Here is a 15,568-nt window from a genome sequence, read left to right on the forward strand (position 1 = left end):
GCTTGCTTTAGTTCATTCTAAGTTTTATTAAAAATGCATTTACTTTCTTTTAAAAAATCCGCAATTACTCTTTGGGCAACCCAATAGTTGTGTTTTTTAAGGGGATTGCTTTCCGCATGAATAGGAGAAGTAGATACTAACTTTAAACGGAAATTTTTGCATCCAGCGCCATCTTCAAAAATTCTCCTTTATAAAGCTGTTTGCGTCAGATTTTTCCCGTTTGACATTTATCTGGAATGTCAGGGAAGAAGAAGAATTTATTTTTATTGTTTATTTATACACATTTAACTAAGCTATTCTTACATTTTGTAATAATCAATAATATTTTTCTTATACAGGTAGGTATATTCCATCTACATACAACTTTCTAAGTGTTAAACTTCTTTTGTCTAATATAAATGGAAGTATGGGGTTGACTTCTTTATCGACTTTTAATAATGGCTTTGATTCTTGTGGGGAAGTTAGTTTTTATTCAAGTTGTTATCTGTTTAAAAATATGCAAATATGATCATTTTAATTTGAAGTGAATATAATTTTTAATTCTAAATGAGGGAAATGTACTTAAAGGCTTTTTTGTTTGTGTGAAAGATGATTGTAATGCTGCAAAACTATTTTTAAATAAATACAAAGCTACCCTTTTTAAGCCATGGTTATTTAAAAACAATTTATTTATCTACTTACAAACAACTAATAAAATCGATATATGTGATCAAAAGCATTCAATGCTGCTGGCTGTCTTGGAAATTTCCCAGCAGTATTTATTTATCTAGATACTATCACCATTAATCGAATGGGAACATGTCGAGCTACGAAATACCGTCGTGGGCCGGCAAACCACCAACCGGATTTCATTTGGACGTTTTAAAAGAAGACAAGCTAGTGCAAAAACTTATGGTGGATGAAAAGAAATTTTATCTATTTGGAAGAAATTCTCAGCTAAACGATTTTTGCATTGATCATGCTTCTTGCTCGCGAGTTCATGCTGCATTTGTATATCACAAGCATTTAAATATTGCCTACTTGGTCGATCTGGGTTCAAGTAAGTATGCAATTAATATAAACAATGCTTGAATTTTCTATATCTAATTCTTACTCATGCGAATATATATTTCCTTAGCACACGGCACGTTCATTGGGAAAATGCGTTTAGAGCCCCACAAACCAACACAGCTACACGTTAATAGCATTTTTCATTTTGGAGCTTCAACGAGAAATTACATATTACGCGAGAGGCCTTCTGCGGGGCAACGTAATAATATTATGGAAGACATACCCATGAGCGAATCAAGTGACGGTGCTTTATTGGGTCTGCCGGAAAGTCAAACAGAACTTGATGTAGGTTTTTACAACTGACTAAAATTATAACGTGTCATTCCGTCATTTTTTATTTTTCTTCTAGAATCTCACGGAATATAACACAGCCCACAACAGAAGAATTTCAATGCTTGGAATAGTTGATGACATAAGAAAGGTGCGTATAAATGTATTAAAAGGAGTATAGTTTTTAGCTCTTATCTCTATAGCGAAGTAAGCGTGAGCGAACGAGTATTTAAGGGCTAGAGCATTGTCAACAAGAAACTTGGTGAATGTGAAAATTTCCAAATTTGTCTGTGAATGAACTCGAATTTGGCACTGCTGAACGGTCGGGAACGGGAAACGGTCGGGGGACGTTATAAATCCTGTAGACAGATTCAGATAGCTGGCTTTCGGTGTCTTTATGCATGCGATTGCAGGCGATTAGTTTTAATAGAGACGTTTTTACACAGATAATCATTTGTGCTCATGTTCTCACCAGGAGGAAATGCTAGCCTCCGCGCCATAGTGGCTTGTTTATACATAGATAATAGGATAGGTAAAATTATGTTGTTGTTGTAGCCACATGCCTATATGTGGATGTGGCGATACTCGTCTAGCACCTAGCAAGCCCGTTTCGGTCCAAAGGACCGATCGCCGCGGGAACATGGTGGCCATTATTTATTAAAAGACGCCAATAACTCGCTTTGTAATATCGAGCATCATAGGCACTCAGAATTTATGCAAGAGCCGGGGCCTGAGACTCTCCTCTCGATACCGCTGTCCGCGACTGCAATTGCAGCTACTCCGTATAGAGCATTCCACTATCCGCAACCTGTGGACGCGCCCGGTAGCTCGCAGCTAAGCTTCTCGTGATAACAATGAACATCACACAGATCGGACTTCAAAGTTCCAACCTGTGCGGTGCTCATAATTATCCCATGCCGGGTAATGATGACAGTCTGTTATCGACTGTAGACAACTTGTAGATCAAAACCCTCGATGGAAACCAAAAACACAACAATAAAGACATAATCCTAGCTCGAAAGAAAGTGGCCGGGTATGGGTAGCTTACATTTGGCTTGCGGTATGGATTACAGCAATGTCGTTCTGTTTCATTACTCAAAAGCATTGACACATTTATCCGTCTGTTTTTATAACAATTTGAAAAACTACTTTAAAACTAAAGTTAATTTCGCTTTCCGATATTTGGAGAGGTAACTCAACCAAGTATTATTAATCGATATGCATCATAAAGCCAAAATCAAAAAAATGCCACATCATGTTTGCGGGAAATCTTAAGACGATCCAAATACAAAAACTTATTTCATTTGTTAAAAAACTCATTCAACTTAATTTCTATTGTTACAGAATAAAAATTCACGAAAACGTCGAAATGTTACATTTAACGACGAAGAGATTATTATTAATCCTGAAGATATTGACCCTAATGTCGGACGTTTTCGCAATCTAGTCCAAAGTACAGTTGTGCCAGCCAAACGCGCCCGTTATGATGGATCGAATATTGGCATAGCGCCTTCACCTGTAACGCATGCCAATAATCACCAAATATTCCAACACAACTATCAGGAACATGCTAAAAATCTTCAAACCCCCAGTTCGCCCACAAGTAGTACAGCGCAAAATAACACGCCATCTTTGTACCAAGGGCTGCCTGCAGCTTCACATGAATCGCTTGCTGGTAGAAATGATATCACCGGGCCTTTAGTTATTGGGGCAAAATTGGGTTTATTGTTGCCAAATCCTGCTCCAGATGTAACGCCAGTAATAAATGAACCCACACCGGCTAGTAGTTCTGCAAAAACGCAAAAATTGTCTATGGCCAATGCTAATGGTAGGTGTTTTTGTAGTTTGATTTATCGTAATGATGGGGTGCATACCAATTTCTACGCACTTACAGTTCGCTACGAGGATGCTATTAACTCGGAGAGAACGGGAGCTGCTGGTCCACAAAAGAAAAAATATGCCAAGGAAGCATGGCCCGGCAGGAAACCCATGCTTGGTTCGTTATAACAGACGTTTGTTTAAATTTTAATATTTTAGTAATTCTGCTAATTAATAATTTCTTCTTCTCGATGAGTGAACTATAAAACCATTGCAACATGGTTATAATGCGCAATAAAACACAAGTTTTATAAAAGTCAAAAAACTTACAAAAGTCAACAATTTATTAAAAAAAAAATAAAACAAAACACCAACACCTTAACTGCAACAAGTCACCACTTTAGTCTTTTTTTGTACCTAAATTCATTGAAATAGAGCAAATATTGCCATATAACTACAAAAGAAAATCGCACACTCCAGCAAATAAATCTTTCACAATTTTAGAATATTTTTGGAGACCATCACACGCTGTATGTTGATTTAAGTTTATTAAAATATTCTAAATCTTCCCGGCTTATCGAGGGTATAAATTTGCGAAATGATTTTGTGAAATCTTCTGATTCGACCACAATGTTGTCCGGAATCAAGTCATCGTCGTCAAGTTTTCCTTTAATATGGCTATCTATAGTTCTTCGAACGGCCGAAAGCCAAGCATTAGAACATATTGAATAGAGGTCAGCACCAGACATTTCACCTCTGAGCTTGGCAGCAATTTCCTCCATATTACATTTGGGACTTAGATTAAAACGTCTTGTTTGTGCCTTGAGGACAGAAGCCTTATCTTCAACACTGCTGCAAGGGCCAACATAGAAAAGTTTGTCGAAGCGTCCGGGCCTTAGCAAAGCGGGATCGATTAGATCGGGCCGATTTGTAGCTGCCAAAATAAATATGGATTTACCAGGTTCATTACCCATGCCATCCATTTCTGCTAGTAATTGTGAAACCACGCGATCCATAACTCCTCCAGAATCCCCAGCAACACCCCTGTTGGGTGCTAAAGAATCCAGTTCATCCAGGAAAAGCACACAAGGTGCAGCAGATCTGGCACGTGAGAAAACTTCTCTTACATTTTGTTCACTCTGACCCACATACATGTTGAGTAGTTCCGGTCCCTGAACCGAAAGAAAACTGAGGTTGCATTCGGTAGCAACAGCTTTGGCAACTAATGTTTTTCCCGTTCCAGGTGGACCATATAGCAAAATACCAGACCTTCTGAGATTCTTGCCCATTAGATGTACATGTTTCAAAGGCAACCCAATACTAGATTGAATTTCATCTTTCAACTTAGCTAAACCACCAATATCGGACCACAGTACCTTGGGTACTTTGGGGGCGCCTAAACTGTCAGCAAATGATGCTTGCATTTCATGTAGTTTCTCAGCAAAATGTTCAAATGTAAGTGGCTTTAAGCCTCTGTTGGCGACCCAATGCCGTCGCATAACACTATCATGCAATTGTTTAAGGTCACCCAGAAGAAATCCTTGTGCCTTATCAGCCACTTCCTTGAAAACGGATTTCGCTGCAATCCAATTTGGATAAAGTTTCGGTAGGAATTGCTCTTGCGCGTCTAAGGGAAACAATGGCACAGATTTTAAATCTCTAAAGTTGAACACCTTATTTTTGAATGCTTCCAGCTTGTGAAGCCATTTCAAAATTTCGTATCTTTCCTCCTTGGTAGGCGTCTCCACCTTGATCAATTCCAAAAACATTCGATTGATCATTGGCTTTAAATATTTGTCATTTGTTAAAGCCACCACTATAACTGGGTGTTTGCGGTTTTTCGAGAAAAGTTCTTGGACTTGTACTTGAAAAGCAGCCAAGAGACGCAAATCTTCATTGCCTTCATTATCAATGCCAAAAATCTGGAAAAAAAAGTATAAAAACATAATTTTTAATGCAAAATATGTTATATATACGTATGTATGTGTGTGTGCTATACATACCTCAAAATTGTGAAAGCATATAAGAAGCGGCTCACTGACTAGGTGCTTTGCGAAAACGGCTTTCAGCTTGAGCTCAGTATGCGAAGGTACTTGTGACACTATTTCAGCACAATCTACACCGAAAATATGCAAGCCCAAATCATATGCCACCGCATTCACCAACTTGGTTTTTCCTGAACCACGTTCACCTTGCAGCATAAACATTGGATTTATATGCTTAGACGATAAACAAGTTGACTTTCTTGGCAAAAAGGCATCTATTGATGAGCGCAAAGCAGCGTATGGACCACTGAGTCCCCTCGGGTAATTTTCAACAATTGCAAAATCATCCAATATCTGGGCGGGCAGGAATTGATGTTTGCAGGGAACTTGGACGAGATTCGTCATACCTTTGGCCACCACGGCGTGCATTTCGAAGTCATTGTTTCTAACCTCCAAGTGAACACAGCGGAAGTGCACAAATTGCATATAGGCAAATATCAAATAATAGTGCGCATATTGGGCGGTGCCTATAAGTTCCGGATTAACTTCAATACGATATGTATGTCCACGATGTAAAATGCGAGGAGTTTCGAAGTAATTGCTTAAAATAAGGTCCGACAGCTCGGGGGGCAGCTCATAAGGGTTGGTAACTATGTGGACCTGAGCTTTTACTGCAATGTGCGGTATAGTTTGTTCATCATTAAGAGGTTGAATTTTGCCCCATAGGCGAGGTCTACGCGCAGAAGAATTGGTAACATTAAAACGGTCCATTAAGTTAGAATGGAAATTTTCCTGCAAATATAGAGAAGTTTAGACATATTTCATTCTTTAAACGAAGATAAAAGAATCGTGTAATCGTAGGAGGATTATGGTTTTCGAGAGTCGTTCATAACTCGTTTGTATCTCGTAAGTCAGTAGTGGGCCATTTTCGTTTGGAAGCCTGGGTATGTGAGTAAAATTTCTGTCTTGTGACCGAGATTGACTATCACTCAAGCGCACATATCAAATTTTAAAGACTGACATTATCAGCAGTGGTCATCCCCTTCTAATGCTGGCGACATTTGTGAGAAATTATTCCATTTGAAAAAATGGCATGTGTGGTATGTAAAAAGGAAATTAGCCCAAGAAAAACCCTAAATGACCGGGGAGATTCGCAATATTGGAAAAGAGGTCTGTAGACTTTTTAACAGAGCTCGTCGTAAAAAAGCGGAAGTTTACTGAAATGTGTATTACACACGGCTCAATGAATGCAAATGCAAAAATGCAAATTTTGCCCATGAACATTCCAGTGCAGTCCGATTCAAATTTAAGCTCAATGATATGGGGCCTCCTCTTTATTGTCGAGTCCGAATGGAGTATCGCAGTCCGACATCTCTTTGGAGAGAGAGAGATGGCATAATACCTCACAAATGTTGCCAGCATTAGGAGGCTAGGATGTTATTTATATCCAAGCCCGGCAAGGCAAGTTATGCGACACCAAAAGCCCACAGACTATGGAAAGTATTGTGGACACCATGATAAAGAGTATGACATCCAGCGAATTGCTCAAATAAAAAAAGCATGCCTATGTTAAGGGAAAGTCGGTGGAGACTGCCCTGCACGAGGTTGTGCATAAAAAGAAGAACCTTTCGATGCCAAAACGTGACACCGAGGGGGTTTTTAGCAATGTGCGGACCGTAACACTGATCCAATCCTTAGACCAGTACCGGGTGGACCGGGTCCTGGATACAACATATGCAAAGGCACAGGTGGATAAATTGTGTGTCCCATGGATTACAAATAAGGGAGAAAGTGGCACACGGCACGCCACAACGCCACAGGTAGTCATTTTATCGCCATTCCTATGGGTGACCACCATAAATGACCTACTACGGATGCTGACCGAGTAGGGATTTGAACTCGTCTGCTACACAGACGATGTTATAATTCCTCTAAGGGGTCAGTATCCGAACCAGCTATGCAGAAGGGCCGAAAGGGTCTTGCATATGGCATATGACTGGGCTAGCCCCAGAAGTCTCAATGTTCACCCAGAGAAGACTGAAATGACTTATACCATCGCGGTATAATCGATGCAACGATAGAAAATCTGGAAGAAAGGGAATAAGTTTCCGACCGGATACGTGAGATGAACCTTGAGGTCGGGCGAGTGCGGAATGAACGGAACCCTAGTATTGCCATCTGGAAGATCATGTTACACGGATGGATCAAAGCTAGGGGACAGAGTGAACCTAGGAGTCACATTGAGAACACAGGGACTGAGATCTGTTTTAGACTGCCTGTCCATAATACGGTCCTACAGGCGGAGATCAGGGCGATCACAGAATGCGTGAAGTGGTTTGGTGCAAAAACGAGGACGTCAATTGTGAACATCTTTACGGATAGTAAAATTGCCATAACGAACAGCCTTGCAGTGTAAGATGGAGTTAAACACCTCTGAGTATGTCAAAATCCGCATCGGTTGGGTGCCGGCCATAAGGGAGTAAAGTGGAATTAAAGGGCAGACGATTTGGCGGTGAAAGCCAGAGGACTGCCGTCAATAAATTTGGTTAACCCCAAGCCTTTCGGGTCAACGCAGTCCGAGTTAAGAGCGTGGGCGATGAATGCGCATGCAACCCTGTGAAACATCGAAACGTTCAGTAGGACGGCGAAAATCCTATGGGGAGATGTAGATCGTAAGAAGACGAGGCTTTTACTGAAAGGAAGTAAGAAGGAGGTCAGTATAGCCTTCGATTTCATAATAGGACTACGAGCTCACTTATGCAAAATCGGTGCGGCAAGTGATAGCATGTGGGGAGAAGATGATGAGACCTTGGTGCATTTCCTATGTCATTGCCCGGCTTTCGCGTCAAACAGATACCGGCCCTTAAGTGGGGGCACAATACCAGACATGAACCAACTAAGGGGCGTGGCATGGAAAACAATTAAGGATTTTGTAAGTAGCACGGAATTCCCAAATTATTGGGTTGCCCAAAAAGTAATTGCGGATTTTTCATATAGTCGGCGTTGACAAATTTTTTCACAGCTTGTTACTCTGTAATTGCATTCTTTCTTCTGTCAGTTATCAGATGTTACTTTCAGCTTGCTTTAGAAAAAAAGTGTAAAAAAAGTATATTTGATTAAAGTTCATTCTAAGTTTTATTAAAAATGCATTTACTTTCTTTTAAAAAATCCGCAATTACTTTTTGGGCAACCAAATAGATTTTCTTTTTCGAGGTTACTTTTTAGTTTTTAAAGCGCCCAACAAACCGATTACTGGCTAGTTGTATGCCCATAGTGGCATGGGGCGGATACATATAAATATCAAAAATCGCTACCCCCTTCCACATGCAAGTGTGAGTACAACAACAAAGTACCTGCAAATTTTGCCCCTGAACATACCATTATGGAATAGGGGCAACAGTACAGTGAAACTTTTTACAACTTTTCATAAGCTATACGTTTGATTTTCATAAATATGATGACATGTTTCATTGAATTGGGATTGAGATGAAAGTTGTTTCATAAATGTTATAAAAAGTTTCATTGGGACGTATTTAAACATTTTTTTCATAAATGTTATGACAACATCATTAATATCATGACCATTTTTCTTTCTGTGTAGTTTTGATTTTATTCTATCTATCTACATAGATTGGGCGCCCCGGTAGCCGAGTTGGTAGCAACAACAATCAAAGCAGGGGTCGTGGGTTCGATTCCCACCAGAAGCTTTGGTCTGTCGCTACCGTGGTAGCGACACAATGGACTTAAAATTTTCTAAGTGAGTCTGTAAAGGACTTTCACTCTTACCTAACCTATCTACATAGATAACTTAATTGAGACAAAAGGTGATTATATCGGGCAAAAGTAAATGGATTCTGAAATTTTGAATATTTGCAAACATTTTTGGATTTTTTTTTTTGAATTGGTAACACTTTGTGTCATATCGCCCTTTGCAATATGATTTAGTTCTCCTGTCACTTACCTGTACATATAGACAGTCGCTTTTGCAATATTTCACGGGTATTATTTGAACCATCATAGTGTGCGGCGATTGTTTCAAAATCTGTTTTACCAGTGTCTTGCTCTCGGAACCCGTAGCTACACCATTGCCATTTTGAAATACAGCATTTTTATCGTCATCATCATGATTTTTGTCTGGCCGACCACAGCTTACGGTGATATTAATGAAATTAACTTCTCTGGATTCAGCATACTCTTCAAAAATTTCTTCCGAACCAAATACTATATGTTCTGATTTTATGTCCTCATCTTTAATCAGTTGTTCATATAAAGAATTAGGCAGGGGCACTAGGCGATATTTGTCTTTGAAATACTTCATATAACGTCTGTAAAGGGCATATTGTAAATATCCAGGAAATATTTGCCAAGCACGCTTGGGACACAATATCTGAAGCGCCGCATTGTAGGCCTCTATTAAGTCACGCATGCGTCCTGTATAGTTGTAGCTTCTCACAGTTCCATAGTCGATGGCGCGTTTGGTTACAACACGTTTCTAAACGCCAGAAAATTGAATAATTAGGATTGAAATTTTTAATAAATGCCTTATTAATTTAAGCAATTGTTATACATAGAGACATGTTAGATCTAAGCCATGTTAGAACCAATTTAATTCTACCATGGTTCAAACTGATATTAAGTTTAATTTCATTTCTTAGAAAAATGTTGTTGTGGGAAATGCAAATATCAAATAATTTGTACGAAAATTTAAAAATGAATAAGAATTTTCAATTAGATTTTGGATTATTTTTTCTAATTAGCTTAATATCAGTCTGTAAAATGGGGATTTAAAATTGAAATTAGTGCTTTGGAATAGCTTTTGCGTATGTTTATGAATGCAAATGGATGTTGCGGTATTTTTGGGGTTGCCCAAAAAGTAATTGCGGATTTTTCATATAGTCGGCGTTGACAAATTTTTTTACAGCTTGTGACTCTGTTATTGCATTCTTTCTTCTGTCAGTTATCAGCTGTAACTTTCAGCTTGCTTTAGAAAAAAAGTGTAAAAAAGTATATTTGATTAAAGTTCATTCTAAGTTTTATTAAAAATGCATTTACTTTATTTTAAAAATCCGCAATTACTTTTTGGGCAACCCAATATGTTAATTGCATGTACATTGTTTTTCATATGGGTTTTTTGTTTTTATGGGGCAGTTCACAACACATTGAATTTCTATAAACAAAATCTAATAGATGTGCAACAGCAAAAACGTATGTACACAGGCTATAGGGTTTTAATTAATTAGTATTTGATGTATTCTCAAAATACAATTATTAAAGACAGACTACGACAGATGGAACAAAACATCGAACTTTCTTACCCCAAGTATAACAGCATTTTATAGACGACCAAATTGTTAAGTTTACCTTTGGGCTGGTAAAAATGTTATTGATTATAATGGGATATGTAATGTACATAATTTCTATTCGATCATATAAAACAGAACATCTTATTGCCTATTTGATTCGATACGCAGAAGGCTAATAATAATTAGGACATATCTCTCAATGTCATTCTTTGCCACACCTGATCAGGGGAAAAAGCGCAGTAGACATTATTGCAAGATTTTTAAATTCGAAACACTTTTTATACCCCCAACCGAAGAATGGGGGTATATTCCGTTTTTGTCATTCCTTTTGCAACACATCCAAATATCAATTTCCGACCCTATAAAGTATACATATATTATTGATCAGCGTAAAAATCTAAGACGATCTAGCCATGGAGGCCACCGTAGCACAGAGGTTAGCATGTCCGCCTATGACGATGAACGCCTGGGTTCGAATTTTGGCGAGACCATCATCGGTGGTTTTCCCCTCCTAATGCTGGCAACATTTGTGAGGTACTATGCCATGTAAAACTTCTCTCCAAAGAGGTGTCGCACTGCGGCACACCGTTCGGATTCGGCTATAAAAAGGAGGCCGCTTATCATTGAGCTTAAAACTTGAATCCGACTGCACTCATTGATATGTGAATAGTTTGCCCCTGTTCCTTAGTGGAATGTTCACGGGCAAAATTTGCAATTTTGCGATCTAGCCATATTCGTCCGTCTATCCGTCTGTCTGTTGAAATCACCCACAGTCTTTAAAAATAGAGATATTGAGTTGAAACACAGATTCTTTTTTTTGTCCATAAGCAGTTTAAGTTCGAAGGTGGATATAGCCCCCATATAGACCGATCCGCCTATTTAGGGTCTTAGGCCCATAAAAGCCACATTTATTATCCCATTTTGCTGAAATTCGGGACAGTGAGTTGTGTTAGGCCCTTCGAAATTCTTCTTCAATTTGGCCCAGATCGGTCCAGATTTGGATATAGCTGCCATATAGACCAATCCGCCGATTTAGGGTCTTGCGCCCATAAAAGGCGTATTTATTGTCCGATTTTGCCAAAATTCGGGTCAGTGATTTGCGTTAGGCCCTTCGACATCTTTCTTCAATTTCAGGTCGGTTCAGATTTGGATATAGCTGCCATATAGACCGATCTCTCGATTAAAGGTTTTGCGACAACAAAAGGCGCATTTATTGTATAATGTCGCCGAAATTTGGGACAGTGAGTTGTGTTAGGCCCTTCGACGTCCTTCTTCAATTTGGCTCAGATCGATTCAGATTTAGCCGCCATGTAGACCGATCTCTCGATTTAAGGTCTTGCGCACATAAAATGCTCATTTATTATCCGATTTTGCTGAAATTTTCGACAGTGAGTTGTGTTAGGCTCTTCGACATGTTTCTGCACCTTAGCCTAAATCGGTCCAGATTTGGATATATCTGCCATATAGACAGATATCCAATTTAAAGTCTTGGCCTCATAAAAGCGCATTTATAATACGATTTCACTGAAATTTGACACAGTGACTTATGTTAGGCTTTTCGACATCCGTGTCGTATTTAGTTCAGATCGGTTTATTTTTAGACATAGCTCCTAAAAAGAAAAATATTTGGTTATACGCAATTGAACAATGACTTGTACTTATTAGCATTTGGTCCAAATCGGAACATATTTCGATATAGCTGAATTTTTTTCCGGGTTTTAACGAAAAGTGGTTTACATATATACTCGAGCTGGTGAGTATCCAAAGTTCGGCCCGGTCGAACTTAACGCCTTTTTACTTGTTTCAGATAAAAAAAATTCTGTGATAGGAAGTTAAAGTATATTGAAACTTAAATACAATAGGAATATCTCTTAACTACACCAAACTAGGATTTTTCTAAAAAAAATTGCCTTGTCTTCCCTCGAAATCTTGGTCTGCGTTCCAATAAATATAAATATTTTGGAAGCTCTTGATATCCTATGTCGATCCAGCTATGATAGTCTGTCCATCTATCCATCCCTCTGTCCAAGCGTACATCCATCCATCTGTCCATGCGTACATCCATAAAAAAAACCGCCTTGTCTTCCCTCGAAATATTGATCTGCGACCCAATAAAAATAAATATTTTTGATCCTCTCGATATCCTAAGTCGATCTAGCCATATCCTTCCGTCCATCTACCCACCCATCTGTCTATCTATCCATCCATCTATACGTGCCTACATCCATCCATATGTCCATGCGTACATGCATCCATCTGCCCTTCCCTCGAAATCATCCCAGTGGTCGAACAAATAAAGATGTCTACTTGAATTGTTGCACAGAAAAGAAATTGGCGAAGGAAGTTTAGGATTGGGGCACATCGGTTCAGATTTGGATGTAGCTCCCAAATAAAGTAGATCTTTGATTTGACTTTTTTCAACCCCTTGAAATCTGAAATACATTGAGCTGAAATTTGGTATGTACGGTGTGTTTTGTGCCTCCTAATATTCTCGTAGAATCTTGTCCAGATAAATCCATATATACGTATAACCTGCATATGACTTGATTTATTCAACATCTAGAACATTTAATTTTGGTGTAATTTGACTGAAAATGGTGCGTAAGTTACAACTATGCGCTGCAACAACCACTTCAAATGTAGTCTAAAGAGATTCAAACCCCTTACGTCACAAAAGTGAACCTAGCACCACACAGGCTGGAACGCTGAGGTCCGATCTGTGTAGTGTTAATTGCTTAGCTGCGAGCTACTGGGCGCGTCCACAGGTTGCGAATAGTGGAATGCTCCATACGGTGTAGCTGCAACGGCAGTCGCGGACAATCAGCGGTATCGAGCGGAGAGTCTCAGTGAGAGGCCGGGTGGCACTGGCTCTTGCACAAATACTGAGTGCTTATGATGCTCGATATGACAAGGCGAGTTTTTAGCGCCTTTAAGTAACCAGTGGATGCCTTGTTCCTGCGGCGATCGGTCCGGTACGAGCTTGCTCAAACAATAACTTGACTAGGATCGCCACCTCCACATGAAAATATGGCTACAACAACAACAAAAGTGAACATAATTAATACTAAATTTCCCATCAGCATTCCATTATAGAAACAGGGGATACTTCTCTCATACCAATGACTGCAGTCCGATTAATGTTTAAGCTCAATGATAACATATGTAAGTAAATAAGTGAACATAACCTTTACTTATTTGCTTCTGTGAAATTTTAAGAATAATTGAATTACACGAGTAAATCACGTTCTACTTTTAGGTAAGGTGGGCTTGTTGTGCTTTCCGTGCTACCTACAAAATCCTTTATTGCTTTCCATATCACGCCTCTAAGCTGGTTCATGTCTGGTATTGTGTCCCCACCTAAGTATCGGTGTCCGTTAGCTGCGACAACCGGGCCCGACACATGCTTTCACTTGCCGCACCGTTTTTCCATAAGTGAGCTCGTAGCCCTATGTGTCCCGTTACGATACCGAAAGCTATACTGACCTCCTTCGTACTTCCTTTCAGTAATTACCTCGTCTTCTCACGTCCCGAAAGGATTTTCGCCGTCCTACCAACCATTTCGCTATTCCACACTGTTAAATGCGCGTTCGTCGACCACGCCCTTAACTCGGACAGCATCGACCCGAAAGGCTTCGGGTTAACCAAGTTTATTGACGGCAGTGCTTTGGCCTTCACTGCCAAATTTTCTGCTATGTCAGAGAAGGCGTTATTCTCCTTCATACAATGTTCGTGACCTTACCGTCCTGTTATGCTACAGTTTGCTTTTAAAATATTTTTTCTTCTACTAATTAAAAACTGATTAGATAATTATTTTACTAAAGCAAACATTTTCTTTCATTCCCAAAACTCCTTATCTAGTTAGTCCCCAGCATTCCAAGGCAGTGCCTTAGAAAGATGTAAGCCTTATACCTAAGATGTACAGGTACTAGATTTGCTATTTATCTTTATTATGACCAATTAGTAACAGATTATTTTTTAATACAAAAACTTCTTCTAACAAGGTTTGTCGAACTGTATATAAATTTTTTTCTATGCAGCATAAAGTTGCAAGATTGATAGCTTATCAAATAAAATGCGCTTTTATTGCTTTAATGGTTGTGTGTGCATATTTTTGTACGCCACTGTTTGTTTTTTGGGCAACTGTGTGCAATGTCCATATAGTATACAAATGAAATGAATGAAAATGCATTTACTTTTGATGAAAACTTACCTCTTCTCTCATATTGACCATTTTATTACCGAAATTTTAGACAAAAATATACATACATATATTTTTTCCCTTCACACAATACACGTAATCTACAAAATGTTAAAAAATGTGCGATAGAGGTTAATCATTGAGATATTCAGTTTAGTTCTTTATTTAGGATTAGGTGCAATACTAAGAGTGGTCAAAATGTTTGAAATACTGGTTTTATTTTTGTTCACAACTCTTATTGTTACATACAATAACTTAATACTTCGTACAAACTTCAAGTTATTTTTTGTAAACTAGATTTTAATTTAATTTCTCTACCTTTTTAATAGCGACCCTCTTTTTCATTTTCACAACAACAATTACAACTACTAAGAGATTATTATTATTATTTTTAATCGCCGCGTTGTTGAACAGAAGAGATAATTTTAATTTCTGGGCCGAAAGTTAATAATTAAACAGATGTTGTTTATTGAATCTGTTGAGAATTTCTCAATCAGCTGTTTAGAACAATTTATAGCCATCCGAAACTGTTCGGCCAAATAGATTCAATAGGTCGTTTTAATTGTTATCGATTAAACGATAAATGGAGTTTTAAGATGGTCTTGTTAGCATACATACATATGAAGTTGCTGAATTTTTTTACAAAATGGATAGCCCTCAATGCACAGGCAACACTCAGAAGGAACTATTAGTAACTTTAACTAAATGTTTTTCTTCTTCCGTCGCTAAGCAGTGAAAATTTAGTAGCAGCCAGCCTTGAAATAAAAAAGTCTCATTACTGGCTGGCTTCCCTATATTGCCATATATGTACATATATACACGATTCCGAGATGTCGCCTTCAAACCTTAAGTCGCTGGTTGTAGCTGCTTCTGTAGGGAAGAAAAGCCTCATTGTAGGAAGTGATGCTAATGCACATCACCAGATATGGGGAAGTTCGGATGTC

General features: G+C 38.6%; 2 protein-coding genes across 5 annotated transcripts; one reads left to right on the forward strand and one right to left on the reverse strand.

Moving 5' to 3' along the window:
* Positions 1–250: 250 nt before the first annotated feature.
* Positions 251–3,533, forward strand: LOC106083440 (nuclear inhibitor of protein phosphatase 1). Of its 3 annotated transcripts, none has more exons than XM_013246442.2 (6): positions 251–338; positions 753–1,039; positions 1,118–1,335; positions 1,400–1,471; positions 2,665–3,148; positions 3,215–3,533. In XM_013246442.2, the coding sequence occupies exons 2-6, from the start codon at positions 799–801 to the stop codon at positions 3,325–3,327; spliced, it is 1,128 nt and encodes a 375-aa protein (XP_013101896.1). In that variant the 5' UTR covers positions 251–338; positions 753–798; the 3' UTR covers positions 3,328–3,533. The 3 variants fall into 3 exon arrangements, with proteins under 3 accessions (XP_013101896.1, XP_013101897.1, XP_013101895.1); XM_013246443.2 differs by having other exon boundaries at positions 756–1,039; XM_013246441.2 differs by having other exon boundaries at positions 257–338; positions 717–1,039.
* LOC106083439 (peroxisomal ATPase PEX6) lies at positions 3,445–15,104 on the reverse strand. 2 transcript variants are annotated; one of them, XM_013246440.2, is made up of 5 exons: positions 14,943–15,104; positions 14,637–14,725; positions 9,085–9,615; positions 5,142–5,915; positions 3,445–5,060 (listed from the first exon to the last, which is right to left on the reverse strand). In XM_013246440.2, exons 2-5 carry the CDS (start codon positions 14,655–14,657, stop codon positions 3,660–3,662), a joined length of 2,727 nt encoding a protein of 908 aa, XP_013101894.1. In that variant the 5' UTR covers positions 14,658–14,725; positions 14,943–15,104; the 3' UTR covers positions 3,445–3,659. The 2 variants fall into 2 exon arrangements, with proteins under 2 accessions (XP_013101894.1, XP_013101893.1); XM_013246439.2 differs by lacking the exon at positions 14,637–14,725.
* Positions 15,105–15,568: the final 464 nt, after the last annotated feature.

Source organism: Stomoxys calcitrans, chromosome 5, assembly GCF_963082655.1.
Source record: "Stomoxys calcitrans chromosome 5, idStoCalc2.1, whole genome shotgun sequence".
In the NCBI taxonomy this organism is placed as follows: domain Eukaryota; kingdom Metazoa; phylum Arthropoda; class Insecta; order Diptera; family Muscidae; genus Stomoxys; species Stomoxys calcitrans.

Coding starts and splice junctions, on each gene's coding strand:
- LOC106083440 (XM_013246442.2), top strand. CDS start 799: ATGTCGAGCTACGAAATACCGTCGTGGGCCGGCAAACCACCAACCGGA. Junction 1,336..1,399: donor AAAGTCAAACAGAACTTGAT/GTAGGTTTTTAC, acceptor TTTTTCTTCTAG/AATCTCACGGAATATAACAC. Junction 3,149..3,214: donor GTCTATGGCCAATGCTAATG/GTAGGTGTTTTT, acceptor ACGCACTTACAG/TTCGCTACGAGGATGCTATT.
- LOC106083439 (XM_013246439.2), bottom strand. CDS start 14,969: ATGAAAAAGAGGGTCGCTATTAAAAAG. Junction 9,616..14,942: donor AGAGGGTCGCTATTAAAAAG/GTAGAGAAATTA, acceptor TCTGGCGTTTAG/AAACGTGTTGTAACCAAACG. Junction 5,061..5,141: donor TATGCTTTCACAATTTTGAG/GTATGTATAGCA, acceptor TTTTTTTTCCAG/ATTTTTGGCATTGATAATGA.